The sequence below is a fragment of the Fundulus heteroclitus genome, chromosome 19 (genome assembly GCF_011125445.2).
Source record: "Fundulus heteroclitus isolate FHET01 chromosome 19, MU-UCD_Fhet_4.1, whole genome shotgun sequence".
NCBI lineage: Eukaryota > Metazoa > Chordata > Actinopteri > Cyprinodontiformes > Fundulidae > Fundulus > Fundulus heteroclitus.
This window is the reverse complement of record NC_046379.1, coordinates 7,149,308-7,166,482: the sequence shown is the minus strand read 5'-3', so window position 1 is coordinate 7,166,482 and position 17,175 is coordinate 7,149,308. Positions and strand designations below refer to the sequence as shown.

The following is a 17,175-nucleotide window of genomic DNA, read 5'->3' as shown; positions in this document are numbered from 1 at the left end:
ATTTATTATCTTATTTTTTATTGTCTTTATATATATATATAATTATTTCTCTCTATTCTCTCTCTATATATATATATATATATATGCTAAAGTCTATGACTTTGAAGACGGAAGTAGGGGGCGTGGTCTCATGTGGAATGCGGAAGTGGAGCGTGCAGTGGCCTGGCCCCGTCGTGCTCCTCGTCTCAGCTTACCTGGACTGACTGACCTGCACCATGAAGCAAGCCGTGACAGGCGAACAGATCTCAAAGTGGTTCACGTCAGGGGCGCCATTTACCACCCTGAACCTTAAAGACGAGACTAAAACCGAAGTTGCTACACCAACGAAGTCCAGGTTAGCAAATTCACAAATTTGCGCAGTAAATGTTGAAGCTAATTGGTGTTAGCTGCCTAGCAGCCCACGGTCTGGTCTCGTTCGGCGGTTCCATAAACTTTGTTTGAAATGTTTAATTATAAAGGTTTTCAAGAGGACGATGATTGGATATTAGGTTTTGAAAAAGATGAAAAAATTCTGTAAGTTGCAGAGATAGTAGCTTTCAAAGTTTTTCGAAAAGGTTTGATTTTCACAGGCAGCCATCTTGAAAAAATGGCGCAATGAGAAGAATCAACTACGCCTTTTATTATGTCTGCATTCGGGTTTGTGAATAAGATTAGGATAATTTGTGCAAACTAGCGTTATTGCAGAAATGTGTATTCATGGTTTCATCTAGTGAATAGACATTACTTATGAATACTTCATCTGTTTATGTACATTTTGCCATCCTCTCTGAGAGTCTGTTTCATGTCAATGTTAATTGCTTAATAAAAAAAAAAAATAGTGGCACTTCCGGTGGCAGCCTCGGTGGCATACAGCTGCCATGGCTGCTATTTTTAGGCAAACGATTTGTTATAGATGCCCGTTAGTGTGTGTGTAATAACTATCAAATCATGTTTTATTTATATTTCCATTAAACACTCTTTGCACACACCAGCCGGCTGCCACAAGGTGTCAGAAAGCCAGCAGACCATCTGCCACACATGCGCACTTCTGTTGCTGTTTTTGGGCAAAAGGTTTATTATTGGGGTTATTTAAGGCCTATTTCATCATTGCTGTCAATTAATATACTAATGATGCAATTTGCAACTAGAGGGACCAGATTGTGCTGGACTGTCTCGCATTTTTTCCACTGTTGTCCCGCAAATTGTATCAATGTTGCGCATTTAACTGGGTCTGATTTGAAAAAAGGTAAAAAAAAAAAAATATATTCACATGCGCTATTCTGAAACAAAGAACACATAGAGTAGTAATCGTCAGTGAGAGCTGCGTCCTCAATCAATATGCAGCAGCGCGCCACGTTATTAGCAGCTGCGCAAAAGGACGCTCGTAAAATAAAACGAAAAGGTTGAGGTGTAATTTCAACATTTCACCAGAGGGGGCAGACGTCTGCAAAAACTTTGGAACTTATGCTATGCTGCTTTCAGTGGCGCTAAGGCTATGTTCACACTGCAGCCTGAAGTGACCCAATTCCAAATTTATTGATTTTTTTTTTTTTGCCCATACGCGACCTGGATCTGATCTTTTCATGACAGTCTGAACAACACAGATCAGATTTTTTTCAAATGCGACCCAGGCCACTTGGATATGTGGTCCTAATTGCGATACGTATCTGATCTTTTCAAATGAGACCTGTGTCTGTGGTCGGGGTGCATTCATCCGACCTGTACGTCACTGATACTCGACAAACGTCACTTATCTGCTTCCTACTATGCAGAAGCGGGAAGAAAATCGACACCCATGGCCGACAACAATAAGGAGCAGTCAACGGAGAGAAAGCTCCGATTAGAAAAGACATTAAAGATCGCAAAATGCGTGGCGGCATTATAATCCATGTTTACTTCCCCAAACGCCGAGCACGCTTTGATACGTGTGACGTCATCGTGTCCTTAACTGCACGGGCGGGACACTTAAGTTGCATGAATTCAGTTCACACAGGAGATCACATACAAGTCGTATTAGTTTGGAAATGTTTGTGAAACAGATTTCACAAAAAAATCGGAATTGAGCATTAAGGCCTGCAGTGTGAACTTAGCCGGAGTAACATTCTTACTTTAAAGGCATACTATGCAACATTTTTCAGTTAATTAATGTGTTCCATACCGTTTTGGATGATTAAATGAGTCATTTCAGGTCGAACAAAGGTTTTCTCGGCCGCCCTGGGGGTCTGTGGGGGAAATACCGCACTTGCAATGGGGTACCGCGCGCAAGCTATTTTTAGAAACACGTCACGATGACGTCACATCACGTGGTACGCAGTGGGGCAAACTCCGGAAACCTGCCGCTGTTTTGCTGTAAAAGAGACGTGCGTTAGCCTAGGTTTTACTCGGTAAACGACTGCTTTTTCCAAATCTAAAACCATGGTTTTTAAACATTGTTGCTATGGAACGTGCAACAGCGACTCGAGTTACGCTGATCGGCCGCATATGAAGGATGTTTTCTTCAAGACTGCCAAGGAGAAATGTGTGCGCTGGGTACACCGGGGCGGTCGGCCTACACAACAGTTCAACCCGGAAAAAGTTACCAAATTCAAGTACATATGTAGCAAGCATTTTGTCGGAGGAAAGGGCACAACCGAAGAACATCCTGACCCAATTCCAGCGACATCAAGTCAAGGTAAGAGTATTTTGGTGGCCGACATGTTAATAAAGTAGCGCCTGCTACCATGACAGCATATAGGCTATCATGGTAGCAGGCGCTAACATGATAGCCTGCTACCAGGATAGCTTACTCAAAAACATTTCAAATGAGACAAACATTAAACATATACTCATTCATGGACGGTGATTGCAAACAACAACAAAAAAAAAACGGCCGACGCTGCCATGATCGCCGCGCAGGAAAAAACAACAAAGCTTACCGTTCATCAACTCGGCCAGTTTTCCAGTCTTTTTAAGCCCTCGAACCTCAAGCCATCGTTTGAGCTGAAGGTTGGTGTGTTCTTCGACAGTGCGACCAGTAATCCGTGTGCCTGGGACATCGTCTTGGGAAAGTTTAACGGCTGTAAAGTCGGTCAGATCGCTGTTTCTGTTGCGCTTGTAATAGCTGGGTTATCCGTGCGTTCTCTCCTGTATGCCCTACCTAAGCGGCAAAAGGGGCGTTGCTCTTGAGACGGTGACGTCACGTGCGCGGTACGCCATTGCAGGAGCCCTCGGCCCGCACACACAGGCTCAGAAGTCTCGTGTGCATCGCGAGAGTCGGTCTTGCTTTACGGCGAGAACTCCATGTGTTTTTGCTCTGCCATTCACTATATGCACGCGCAAAAGAAACAACAAAGAACCCCGTGTTAACGTCAAATAAACATGCAAGCATATCGAGTTTTTATTATTATTTTTTTTTATATATTTATTTTGGAGACCGCCTTGGCGGTCGCTGCCGCCTCGCCAAGATAGCGCTGCGGGAAACCTGATGTTCATACCTTCACTGTGTTAGTCATTGTTTGTACTGCTGTTTTTTCCACTTTTCGTTGCGTTCGCCTGTCTGCTAAGCTCAAAACAACCGCGCCTGGCTTGACGGAGAACCCAGAACAGCTGAGCATCTTTATGACAGTGCACTTTTACTTTCGCCCTCTGGGGGGAGCCTCGCTGGAAAATCAACCCCGGTTGCACAGTATACCTTTAATACATGGTCTTCTTAGTCCCTGTGATGGTAATTTAAGAGATTATGAGATGTTTGAGGAGGTCTGTCCTCCCCCCCTAGTGTCTCCAGCCAGAAAAAAAACCTCTTGCAACTTTCTGTGTACCGAAGCGGTCTTGCTGCTCTGTTCTTGTTTTCCCGGTAAGACAAACAGCGTTACGGCAGCCCAATGTAAGGCAATAGGTTTGTTTTTGACTGAAGTCGCTTTTCTTTCTTAAATAAGCAACTATGAACAAGAGCTAGAAATAGACCGACTTGTGCTGCGTTAGAGCGAGACTGTTTTAACTCCCTCTATTGTTCATACCACATAGATGCAGACGCTTAATTGGCCCTTAAACGGTGTTATTCTTATTTCACTGTTTAATCTTTGACTTATTTTTACTGTTAAGTGTTTTCTCGTTTATTTATTTCCTTAGTCCTACTACCAGCGCTGTTTCTTTGTAAAACTGACAACAGTGTGCACTGACAAACTTATCTTAAGTCCTAAAAGACCAAAATAACTACAAGCAAACCTCCTGCTGTTATTTATTGTTGTCACATGCAGTATAAGTCGAAAATGGAAGGAAATGGCTTTAAATCATCACCTCACACAGTCTGCATCAACTCGAGAATAACGGTGAACCTTAATATATCAGTTGTTGTTTTTTTTTCTAATTTATCCACGCAGTAAAAGCGTTTTCACAAGGAAGTGCTTAGTTTGGGGTGTACTAAAGGTTCAAAGCAGAGGTTCAGCAGTAATAACATAAAACATTTTATAGAAATTATCTTTTCACGATGGCGTTAAAGGCAAATTACATTTTAGCCCTCTGCTGTATTTGTCTGGGAACAACATGAACATTCAAGTGTTAATTAAATGCAAATGGAACTTTTAAACATTTGTTTTTATTGGCTCTATTTTCGTAATTTGAAATGTATAAGGTACATAAAATGTTAACATGGAATTTAAAATGGTGTTACACAGAGCAGCTACACAGACATGACAGCTTTAACAAAATGTTTTTTTTTTACTATTTTCATACATTGGATCACCAAAAGGAGTCACTGGAGATTTAAAAACCATTCAGAGGAAAATGGTTTCATGTTTTTGTATTTCTTACCGTATAAAAATTCGGAAATATCTCACACATTAGGATCCTATGCAGTCTTTATGGAGTCCTCCTAAATTACTACAGGATCGCTACAGCCACCTGGCACTAAACAAATCCATATTAGTGGGTTTTTATTTGTCGTTTGAGGACCTTATTTCACAGGATATTTTCACATTTTGTTACCCAGTAATGTTGTAAATGCAAGTTAGTTTCCCCGGCGAGGATGTGGGAGTATCTATTTACTAGTGGTAAGGTCAAAGCTGGGAAGGGTGGCATCTTCTTACAGCGTCGTACTCTCCCCTTTGGGTCTTAGAGGCCCCGGGTAGTAATACGGAAGATCCCAGACCCTGCTGGAAGCGAAGGAACCCGAGTGCCGCGTGACCCGATCCACGTATCCGGAGACGGTTGGGATCTCCTCCCTGTGATGACCCCCGCCCTGGGGCATTATGGGAGTGACGAAGCCCTGCTTCTGGCACCGGCTGCTCCAAACCTCCGTCGACGGTCCGTCTTCTTCCATATATTCTCTTTGGTTGAGGAAGTCTATCAGAACGTGCTTGAAGACGGACGCCAGCTCCCAGGGCCGCACGTCGTTGGTGGCGAGCACCTCACGGAACCTGATGGAAGAATACATCGGAAGAGTTAAAAGCACAGACATCATATATACGTAGACGCGTCATAGGGCGGAGGTTCGCACGTCAACGTCACCGCCATATTGTATGTGGCAGAAAAAAGTTGAGTTCTGTTATTGTGAACGTGAATCAGAGAAGAATACACACACATATATATATATATATATATATATATATATATATATATATATATATATATATATATAGAGAGAGAGAGAGATACACACACACACATGTGTATGTGTTATGAATATAAGGATCAATTTGTTAAATCTAAACATTGTGGTCTTCATTATTTCATAAAACCGTGTCACATGTGAACCTTTAGGAACAGACTTTTTGGGGGAGTATTAAAGAGGTAAAATTAATAATATGTGGAAAAAAAAAGTCCTAGGTCAATAAAGTAAAAAAAAAAAAAAGCGATAATGTTATGAGAATTAACGGGGAACATTTCCAGAATTGTCACAGTTTGCAGAATTATTTCACTCCTGGAGTAATAGGGCCAGGTTAGATTATTTGAAATATTTTTATTATTTTGGAGAATAAATGCAGAAGAATGAAGCTTAAGGGATACGAAAATAAACTTGTAATATTACAAAAACAAAAATACTACGAATAAACGTCTCTGATACTCTGATACTGTTTAAGTGACTGAGTAACTGCAGATCTGCCACATTTAAGATGGCGGACGCTCTGACGCATCGCAGCATAGGCAGAACCCGCCCAATGATGCGTATACTCTTATATTATGTCTATGGTTAAAAGACATTAATTCAGGCAGCGTTTAGTTATGCCTGTATCGTTCCTGTGTGAAAACGCTAAATATTTTTTTTGCCTGATTGTCCTATGTTCATAGAACATAACAAATTCATAAAAAACGTCACAAAAACAACTCAAAGAGTGCTGTTCTTTTAGTAGTATTTTGGTTATATAAGCACATTAACGACATGGCTGTGAGGTTTTTATTTTTTGTGTGACAAGTGGGTCACGGCGCTGCTCAGCCATGTGCTCTTCAGCCTTTTTTCCCCCCTCTCTCTAGCTGATAGCTGAGGGGAAGCCCCGGCAGTCAGGCCTTCATGTTCACTCGTTAACTCTCTAATTAACCTTCGTCTGACTGTAACAGATAATTGCTCTGTTGGGCCCCCCCGGGTTGTCGCCGTATCTGAAGCCGGGCGTCGTTGACATGCAGATGTGTGGAGCGGGCAAACACCTGGAGACGACGGCGGCCGTGTGGACGTGTGGAACCTGGGAGCAGAGGAACTCCAGCTGGTGCAGCTCCGGCGACGAGACGAGGGTCCGCAGCCTGGGGTGTCTCTGAAACCAGCGGAGACCCAGGGCGCCGTGGGCCAGCCTGCTCTCCCGCTCCAGTTGTCTCGCCAGGCGTTCTCGTTCCTCCACGTGCCACAGGAGCTCTGTGAGCAACATCTGGCCCGGCGCGACCTCGGTTCTGTTTAGAGCCTGAGTCGGAAACCACTTCATCCAGCTGAACAGAGGCATCGCTCCTCCTGCAAATAGGCCCTAAAAACCGAAGATAGAGCATGCATCTGTAAATTAACTGAACCTTCGTGGCCAGTAAATGTTAGATCAGGGTGCTTGCGCAAGTCTTGAAAGTCTTTAAGTATTTTTGACGAGTACGTCAAAATTCCTATTCTTAATAGGAATTTTGAAACACTGTTTTCCAGACCTTGAAAAGTCTTGAATTTTGTGTGAAAGTCTTAATAAAGTATGGGAAAAAATGTATGGTAGAATTTTACAGTACGCTCAAAGGCATTGTGAAATGAGAAATAGGAAGGTAGGCTATAAAACTATAATTTTACTAACTGGTCACATTCTGTATTAGCCTAATGGAATCAAACACTTGTTTGATGTGAAATTCATGTACTTGTGATTTTCTTTGTTTTGAAACATTTTCATCAGTAAAGGCATAATTTACTGTGAATAATGCATTTGTTCATTGAATACTAGCCTATAAAAATTTACATTTCTAATAAACAGTTTGTACAATCTCAGCCAATGAAGTAGGCAGTAGGCACACAAGTATACAAGTACATAAAGTTAAGGTCTTGGGGGGGAAAAAAATATCAGTTTTAAAAAAGTCTGGAATTTTAATTTGGAAAAAGAGCAAGCACCCTGTAGATGTATCTTTTAATGATCGAGGTTTTCAGGAACATTGAAGAAAAGTATTAGACAAGTGCATGTGTCCATATTAAAACTGGGTTTTTTAAGACTAGAACAATGAAATGCAATAGGACTTAAAAGATGTCGTAATCTTTTAGTGCTTTGGCTGAGCTGTGGATCATTTTGGACCCCAAGTCCAATCGGTGCAATGATTTTTTTTTTACTTCAAGACAAACTTATGACCCGGTTTTATCTTTCTGGCTGTTTTCACCCCAGATTTATTTTTATTATTTTACGCCCTGCCGGGTCCAACCTTCACCGTAACGGTATATTGGTATTTGAGTAATGCACTAGTTTGCACAACGCAGCCTTTGAGGCATCCGATTAAATTCCCCCCCCCCCCCCCCAGAACGTAGGTTTGTACGCGCACATCAGGGTGGAATTACAATAAAAATAAAAATATACTCACTGGTCACACAGAACTGCACTGCTGACTCTGCTGCAAGCTTTTGTGGAGCCGCTCACATGGTGCACCATCCAGCGCCGCGCTTCTGTAAATTCACTGTGCAGAAGTTGACCTCTTTTGATAACTGCCCCTTGCGTCCCTTGGTGGCAAATGTTTAGTTTCGACCGCGGTCCCCTCTGCTGGCTTGGCTGTTTTCTCCAGTTTATTTTATTTATTTTTTTATGCTCCGCGGTGATTGTCTCGTCCTCCCACTGCTTCTGTCACGCAGACTTTGTCGGTGAGAGTTAGTCACACGCTGCCAACTGACTAAGAGCTGTCACCTCTCCTATCCTTTCACCTCACTCTCCTCTGTGCAGTGTGCAGCTTTGTTGTAAGGTCAGCTGCTTTGTAGCTTTCCACGGTATGCGTGTGCGCGCACTGGAGAGAAAGAGGACGGGAGTCGGTGCATGTGTGCTCACGAGCCGTGGGTGTATTTTGTTGGAGCCCTCTCTCGGCGCTGTACGACAGCAGTGTCTGTTTATGCATTAAAATCCTCGGCTCGCTCGGAGTGCAAGGCAAGGGCGCACACAGAGGAGAGGATCTGCTCCTCAGGCTGCAGAGCTGCAGGCCTGGTAGAGCTCAGTAGAGGGAAATTCAAAGGGACGGCACAAGGATCTTACCAGATTGAGCTACGTACAGGATTTCCTGTGCGGCGGGTTTATCTGAAACAAACCCACGTCACTGTCGCTAAAATGTCATCGAAATTCACCATATGTTAAGATTACTTTATGAAATAATAATTATTTTTTTATACATTGCCCAAATCTACAATACATACATCTAATTTGACCAAGAAAGACAGTAATCAGAGGCACTGACTGAACTGAACAAGGCAAATGAGTGATTCAAGCTGTGTGGTATTCAGGTATTTATTTTAGTGCAAAAGTTTCAGAGAAAAAAAAACGACTAGATTTAAAAACTATATTTACATGTTATTTATATCCTGTGGAGTCATCGGCAGCTTTGTGCTATACATTTGCAATGTGAAAACGTTGGAATTGTAAAATGAGCAGAGATCCTAGGGTTGAGCAAAAAATGGATTTAATCGATTAATTTGGATTTACACTTTTTTTTTAAGATGTAAATTTTGAAAAATCTGTATATTTATTCTCCCAATGGGCTTCCTTGATGATAATAGCATACATTATAGCATATTGTCAAAATAGTGTAAAGAGGAAACTACACTATCGCCATCTTGTTTCACAGCTTGGATTTAGTTGCACTTTGAATTCAGATCAACTGAAATGCTTGAAATAAAAGCAAATTTTTAAAAATAATTTCTTTTTGTGAAATGAAAAGGAAGGGGAAAAAATTAATTGGATTTGGTGTAATAAAATTTTTAACATTTTAATTTTAAGCAACATCGCCCAGCCCTAATAGAGCCGTTTACTTGTTGAGAACATGCTATATTGAGCTTTAATGTTTATAATAATCGAGTTTAAACAAACGTGATTATTCTTTGCAATTTAATAAATGTTTTTGGTGGAGAATGGTAGGTGAAACGCTGAGTGCTCCAGACTGCATACTTTCCTGCTGATACCACGGAGAAGGTCGGACAAGGTTTAATCTCTGTATGGGACATCAAAGAAGAGGTCCTTGTTGGTATTAATACTGGAGCACATATAGTTAAAGCTGCTGAGACCAATAGATGGATGCTAGTGCAGTGTTTTGGGCACAGGCTGCTTGTGTTACTGTCCATTTATTGTTGTCGAGGTTAACTAATCAATATATCATTATTAGGCCATATCGCCCTAACGTGAACCGCAAAATAATTTACAATATGCTGCATTTTAAGAGACACATCATTATATTTTAAGAATTTTGTGCTACCTGTATAAAATACTGGGTGAATAAACAAAAATTGTGGTTATCTCACACATTGATAAAAATATTTATAATACAAAACGAGAACCTATTAGGTTGCTGACTGGAGACAAATAAGATTAATAGAATAAAATATGTGAAAGGTATTATTTTTTTTTTTTACATTGTATTGCTATCAAGTTTGAAATTTTACACAACCAATGTCTGAAACGTCTCTACTATTCCTTTCTTTTGCTTGCAGCTCAGAAAAACCCCGAGTTTATAATTAAAGATGCAGCTACTATTGAGCATTTTTCTCATGGATAAACCTTACAGACACAAGCGCACTCTCTCAAATACCTACAGGTGCTTGGATCCATCTACTCAGACTCACATCTATGCAGAAAAGCCCATTATTATCTTCAGCTGTCACTTTATACATGTCGTATTAATTAATTCTGTATATTCTTCAGTGATGGTATCAAGGCGTTGATTGATTGTCAGTAACACTTTATCGGCTGGTTGTGTTCTTTTTACGTCTCTCTTTGAGATCAGACTGAGGATGTATCGTTCTCTCCTCTTTCACCTTTTCTCCTTCTTTTTTTATTCTTCTACCTTCTTGTTTTAGTGTAACATTAAATATTCCCTGCATAAATTATAATAAAGTTTCTTGCATGTATAAATCAAGCGGAGCACTACGGCGAAACCGGTAAGGCTTCATGTGTGAAAGTAAAATCTGTTGGGCTCTTTTTGGCATTAAGACAACAATTCTTATTGCCACAGGCCAGACAGGACACAATTAAAAATAAAGGAAGAAAAAGAAAATGAGATGCAGCGATCCGATACCCAGATCAGATATCTGATCAGATATCAGGTGGATCGGATATTTCTTTTATTAATATCAGACACAGCAATACAGTTATGGCAATCTAGCCACTTCCATGTCCAGGGCTGCACTTAAATATATGTTTTGAATTCTTTTTGATAATTATCGATATCGAGCAATGTGATTTCTGTTTTTCTGTTTTATTAATATGCTTTTTTCCCCTATATCGTCCAGCCCTAACTCCGTATGTTCCTTTTCTCAGCCCAGCAAAACCCGATGAGTCCAGCCAAAAAGCTGATGTGGGATCGATCCAAAAACCAGAACCTTCAAGGGGTGAGTAATAGTTATTAGTTGTAGAGCTCGTTCAAACATTTTACTAGACTGCAGTAAATGCATCCCCTTCTTTGCTGTTTTAAAACTTTGGATGTTCTGAATGTTTAGGTCGTCCTTATTCTCCCTGCACCAGTTTTGAATACCCGAGCTTGCCCATAACCAAAAACAAGGAAGAAGTAAGGCAGCATTGCACACACTAATGCATTTTCCTCTAGTAGTTGTTTGGGTCGTTGTAGATTTTACTTAAATTGACATTATGTCCTTAGGACACAAAAGCACTAAGCCGTAATGTTTCCTTAGAAGAAATGCTGTTATTTTTTTTATGTGCCAGTTCATTCTGAGTATTATTGGTTCTGTTTGTGAATATCTATGGGGATAGTGCTGTTAAGTGCTGACTTCATTCATCTTTCCTAACGCAGATATTTTTTTTAGTTTTAGTGACATGATGCATTCTTCTAACAGGTTTTATTTTAACTCGGCCCATCTGCACGCTCTCTTTCTAGCTGACTTCCTTCATAGAAAGCAACTCGGTTGTGATCGTTCGAGGAGCCACAGGCAGTGGCAAGACCACCCAGCTGCCACAGTTCATTTTGGACCACTACAACGAGAAAAATGCCCCGTGCAACATTGTGGTCACTCAGCCACGCAAGATTGGAGCCACCAGTATCGCTCGCTGGGTTGCTGCTCAGAGGAAGTGTACCCTGGGTAGTCTGGTGGGATATCAGGTTGGTACAATATTGAAATGGAAAGTGAATTTGTGCTAAACTTCCTGGTATCTTGGCATACCATCTTAGTCTTTCTGTTTTCCTAATATATAAAGTGGTAAACATGGCCTTGTATACAAGTCTATATATAAACTACAATTTCAGTGTTGCGTTTCTTAAGGTAAAGGTAGATAAAGGTTTTTGCAGCTTTTCCTACCTTAAGATCAGTTTTACTACAAAAGGATTTTTTTTTCACGTGTACCTCCTATAAAGTAACTGCACATTTTTGTTTATATGCACAAAATTTCACGATCAAATTAAAATGTATTCGGATTAAATAATCAGATTGTAGCATTTATATGGGCACACAATCTGATCATAATCTGCGTGTAAATGCACCTGGCTTTATTCAGTATAGGACCACTCTGACGTGCGCAGTTGTTTTAAGATTTGTTTTATTAAGATAAGATAAGCTTTATTGATCTCACATTGGAGAAATTCACATGTCACATCGGCTCAGTGATCAGAAGAAGAAGAAGGTTCCAAAGTAGGACAAGGTGCATCATGTAATGTTGCACCTTGTCCTGCAAGGGGGACACACTGTATACAGTGGATAAAAAAGAAGTAGATAATAAAATAAAGATAAAAATACAAAATAGATAAAGATAAAAATACAAAATAGTAAATAAGGCAGAGGATGTCTTATGTACATTCACGGTGACTTATATACATGTGTATTGTCATATGTTCAGGTGTAATAGCAGCAGAAGTCACTTCTTTCAGGATTATTGCACAGTGTATTAAATAGAATTGCACATTAGTTATTACAGTTATGGTTACAGTTATAGTTACAGTTATAGTGCAGCATTGTATAATCTGATGGCAGCAGGAATGAATGACCTGCAGTAACGCTCCTTTTTACAGACAGGAAGTCTAAGGCTACGTTCACACTGCAGCCTGAGGTGACCAAATTCCGATTATTTTTTTTTTGCCCATATGCGACCTGTATCTGATCTTTTTATGACCGTCTGAACAACACAGATCTGATCTTTTCAAATGCGACCTGTGTCTGTACAGCCGGGTCGCATTTATCCGACCTGTATGTCACCGATACTCGACAAACGTCACTATTCTGCATCCTGCTATGCAGAAGCTGGAAGAAAGACGACACCCATAGCGGACTACAATGAGGAGAGCAGTCTCCATCCATCATTAGGCAAATAAATTAATGACCGCAAAATGCGCGCCATAATTATAATCCATGTTTACTTCCGCAAACACTGAGGACGCTTGCTACGTGTGACGTCCTCGAGTGCGCATGCGGGACACTTAGGTTGAACGCATTAAGTTCACACAGGAGATCACATACAAGTCGCATATATTTGGAAATGTGAACGACCATGCAAAAAAATCCCATTTCACAAAAAAATCGGAATTGAGCATTAAGACCTGCAGTGTGAACGTAGCCTAAGTCTGTCACTAAAGGAGCTGCTCAGCTCCTCTACAGTCTGGTGCAGCGGGTGGAAGATGTTGTCCATGATGGATGTGAGTTTGGACAACACCCTCCTCTCAGCCACTTCCTCCACAGAGTCCAGAGTGCAGCCCAATAGGATTCTGTTTTGTTATATTTTATAAATGTATCCAAGTTTAATAATGTGTGAAAGACCCACAGTTTTTGTTTATTCAGTCGGTATTTAATGCAGTTGGTGCAATAAACTATTAAATTATAATGATGTGCCTCTTTTAAAATAAAGCATATTGTAAAAAACAAAAAACAACAAAAAACCTTTCCCTTTAAGTTATGGAAAGACCCTCTTGATACAAGAGAAAACTAGGATTTTTAAGAAAATGGCTGCTTATCAAGATCGATAAGATCAATCAACTTTATATTAACTAATTAATCGATACTCGTGCCTGACTATAATGACACTACCCATGAAATGTTGGCTTCTAGCTACAGATGATCCAGTTTTTTTCCAATCTGATAACGATACCTGGGCTACTCATCGCTAGCTGCTGTGCTCTGCGTAACTGTTGTTGTAAACATAGATGTGACTAGATCGCCGTAACTATTGCTGTGTATAATAATAAAAAAATTTTAAAAAAGAAATGACGATCAAAATGCTGGATCATCAATCATCCGACATCTGATCCAGCTAATTAGTCAATATCGGAGCCGATATCTGATTGGTGCATCTCCACTTCTAACCACAAACTGTAACTTCATGGATTAAGTTGTGAAGCAAAACTATACAAGGGCAATTTGAATCATTTTTGTGCTAAATGAGTGATGCTCTTGTACTCTAAGAGCTTTTAAGTTTGTAGGAATAAAAGCGTCAAAAGCAAGAAAACATTTGAAATCAATCAACCATAAAGATAGAAGTTGAAACCGTAATCACAAATACCATGACCAAGGATCCTTAGTCTTATTAAGACATTCAGAATCTTTCATTGCAGCAGTTTTATTGCTGAAATAAAACTGCTTATTTTATTTTTTTCATGCATTAACAATGTTTAGGGTGCTTCGTTGCCAAGATGCTTTGCTGTCTTGTGCAGAGCTCTGAAACGCTGTGGCTTAAAATAAATGTTTTCCTCCGCTTGGTCCAGATCTCTGGAGTTAGAGATGATGTCACCGTTAGTGGGAGAACGAAAAACAGTCACGGCTAAAATGAGATGTAATCCTCATTTTATGACTTCCATACTCCAGCATGTCCCTGTTGAAACCAGATGTTTAGTGTTTTAACAACAATTTTGTTTTCAGTCCAACATTAAATCAGACAAAACTTTCTATTCTGGTTCAGTTATTTATATCACATGGAGTACTCAATTTCACTTAATTTCACTACTTAATTTCATTTCATCAATTTAAATTCAGTAGTTTGCAATATTACTATGGCTTAAAACAGTTTGGAGGAATATATATATTTTAGGGCAACATGTGAACCACATTCCTTCCTTGATAGAAATTAAAAAAAAGGAAGCAATTGGCCAAGATTGTCAGGAAGAGAACTGTAAGTTTGTTTTATTATAGGTCATAAATACCAGATGTTTTAAGGTGCCACGTTCATCTTTTCAAGCCGTTATATGTAAATATTAGGGCTGGGCAACGATTAAAATATTTAATCGCGATTAATCGCCCTGATTAATCGCGATTAATCGCATTGTATTTACAAACTCCAAGAATGAATTCAAAAGTAGTGTAAAGAGCACTTTTATTTTAATGTTCTGCTGCCATATGAACAAAAGTGTTGTAACATTTGTAGCACTTATTTTATACTGGATATTTTCAACCCATCTATTGAATTTAGTGCACTAGTTGATCTTTTCTTCATAAGAGAACAGCAAGCACTGCAGCCAAAATATGGCCTTTTTTGACCTGCTGTATATTAGCCAGTCCCTAAGCTTGATGTATCATGAAACTGTTGACCTTTTGGGTTTTGTGGTTTTTATTTTATTATTACAATTAAATAATAATAATAATAATAATAATAATAATGTTCAGTGTTTTTTCGCTAATCCACCTCTTATATATTTCAATCCTTATGTAATTTTGTCTGTGTTGTGTGCACCTGCCTGTTGCTTTAATCCTATAAATTTCCCCGTCGTGGGATAAAAAAAGGATTAGCTAATGTTATCTTATCTTAAATAACACTTTTTAATATATGTACTGGGTTCTTTCAAGGTCTTAATTACATGTTATGTGTGGGCTCCAGTAACATCCATCCATCCATCCATCCATCCATCCACTGATCTACCTGGATGTTCCCTGGAGGGACTGAAACGCCTCAGTCAGAGACGTCTGTGGGTCTGTCGGGGCAATGAGAGAAGTTTCGTCTCCTCTCTCCGTTTCTGGGGCTCGACGTTTTCATGTTTTTTCACATGCTTAGATAAATTTGTTGTGTTTCCACTGAAATGAACCGGCTTTTTACAAAACATACAGCTTGATTTCATTTACGGTATTAAAATAAAGCCAAACGGTGCTACTTCCTCTGTTCATGTATTTTCGCTGCTGCGGTCTCTCTCAGCTGTTTGTGTATTAAGTTTGTGTGAGAGCTGAGTGGGCGGGCCAGGCTGAGCCTGCGTGCTGATTGGCTGGCGCCGCTGAGCCATGTACGAGAGGGGAGGGGGAGCGGGAGAGTGCTGCCGTGACAGCGCACTGCAGTCAGCGCGCCTGCTGACTGACACTGACTGAAAGCATGTGAGCAACATGCGTTAATGCGCAATAAAATAAATATCGCCGTTAATAGTCTAATGAATTAACGCGAAATTAACGCGTTAACTTGCTCAGCCCTAGTAAATATTAATAGCGTGGGAATGTTCAGCCATCATACTATCCAGGAAGGAGACAGTTGTGTGTAAACAGTAAAACAAGTTCTTTGCCAATATGCGTGGAAAGGCCACTCGGTGAGGAAGAAGCCACTACTTAAAAGCCCGTTTAGTGCTAGACGATTGTGAGCCTTAGAACACCTTCCCAACTGTGAATTACAAGGGTTGCAGCATGATGCAGCATGGATGTTTTGCAGCATGTAGGGATGGGTGAACTTTAGAAAATACATGGTATTATGAGGAAAGCACATAATGATGAAGTAGTGAAGCAATGTCTCCATCCGAAAACGTCTAGTTATAGCTCCTAACTCCCATTCATTGACTTTTTCATCGGATCAACAGTAGCAACTCTATTGTGGGGAGGAAAGGAGCTTCGGACCTCTGAGACGATTTCGGGCAGCCTTTAACTCAGACGTCGTTACGCGACGGAAACGCATGTGGAGATGCGAGTCAAACCCAGGCCTACAGCCTTCCAAAATTAACTGAGCAATAAACTGTGGGAAAAAGAATCAAAGGAGTTTATTAAATGTGTAAATCAGACAAAAAAGCTCAGGTTGTCCACATTAAAAGAACTTGTTTAAGTGTTGTTACAAAGTAAACTTGCCCCTGTAGGCCCAAAATGACGATCTGCGCCATGTGATCTACTTTTAGTAGTTATCGCTGGTTGTTGCAATTGTAAAATGCAGAAAATATGGGCAAAGTTGCTCTTTCTGCGTTTACTCCCATCTGCTCTTATGCCAGCCTAGAGTACAAGAGACCCATCCAAGATGGAGGCGACGAAGGATGCGCTCCAGCACCTAATGAGGTGTCAATGTATATGTCTGACAGACTTCTAGGTAGGGCTTTGCTTGTTTGGCATTTGGTCCCCCATTATCGCCACCTTCTGGACTGGAGTTGTCATGCAGTTTTCTTCAAAACATCTCCATCCATCATTAGGCAGACTTAAACAATTCAATAATTGAGAGCAAGTACACACACTGCAAAAACAGATCTAAAATTAAGTAAAATGTTCTTAAAGTTAGTGTATTTGTCCTTGATTTGATCAGGTAAATAAGATTATTTGCCAATGGAATGAGTATTTTGACCCCTAATATAAGATAATTAGACATTCTGCACTTAAAATAGGATGATGGAGATGAGTTGTTCCTATTTTACGGTCAAAAATCTTGTTCC

The 17,175-nt window shown here is 40.2% G+C and overlaps 2 protein-coding genes across 3 annotated transcripts in view; one reads left to right on the top strand and one right to left on the bottom strand.

Moving 5' to 3' along the window:
- Positions 1 to 144: 144 nt before the first annotated feature.
- The window catches only part of tdrd9 (tudor domain containing 9), a 53,571-nt gene continuing 36,540 nt past the window's right edge, over positions 145 to 17,175 (top strand). Inside the window, exons 1-4 of one of the 2 annotated variants that reach the window (XM_036150767.1) lie at positions 145 to 334; positions 10,902 to 10,972; positions 11,081 to 11,148; positions 11,476 to 11,697. In XM_036150767.1, the coding sequence (XP_036006660.1) occupies positions 216 to 334; positions 10,902 to 10,972; positions 11,081 to 11,148; positions 11,476 to 11,697 (480 nt within the window). In that variant the 5' untranslated portion in view covers positions 145 to 215. The remainder of the gene's footprint in view (positions 335 to 10,901; positions 10,973 to 11,080; positions 11,149 to 11,475; positions 11,698 to 17,175) is intronic. The other variant, XM_036150766.1, reaches the window with a different exon arrangement.
- On the bottom strand, positions 4,533 to 8,063 carry rd3l (retinal degeneration 3 like). Its single transcript, XM_036150770.1, has 3 exons — positions 7,975 to 8,063; positions 6,598 to 6,905; positions 4,533 to 5,372 (listed from the first exon to the last, which is right to left on the bottom strand). The coding sequence occupies exons 2-3, from the start codon at positions 6,882 to 6,884 to the stop codon at positions 5,039 to 5,041; spliced, it is 621 nt and encodes a 206-aa protein (XP_036006663.1). The 5' UTR covers positions 6,885 to 6,905; positions 7,975 to 8,063; the 3' UTR covers positions 4,533 to 5,038.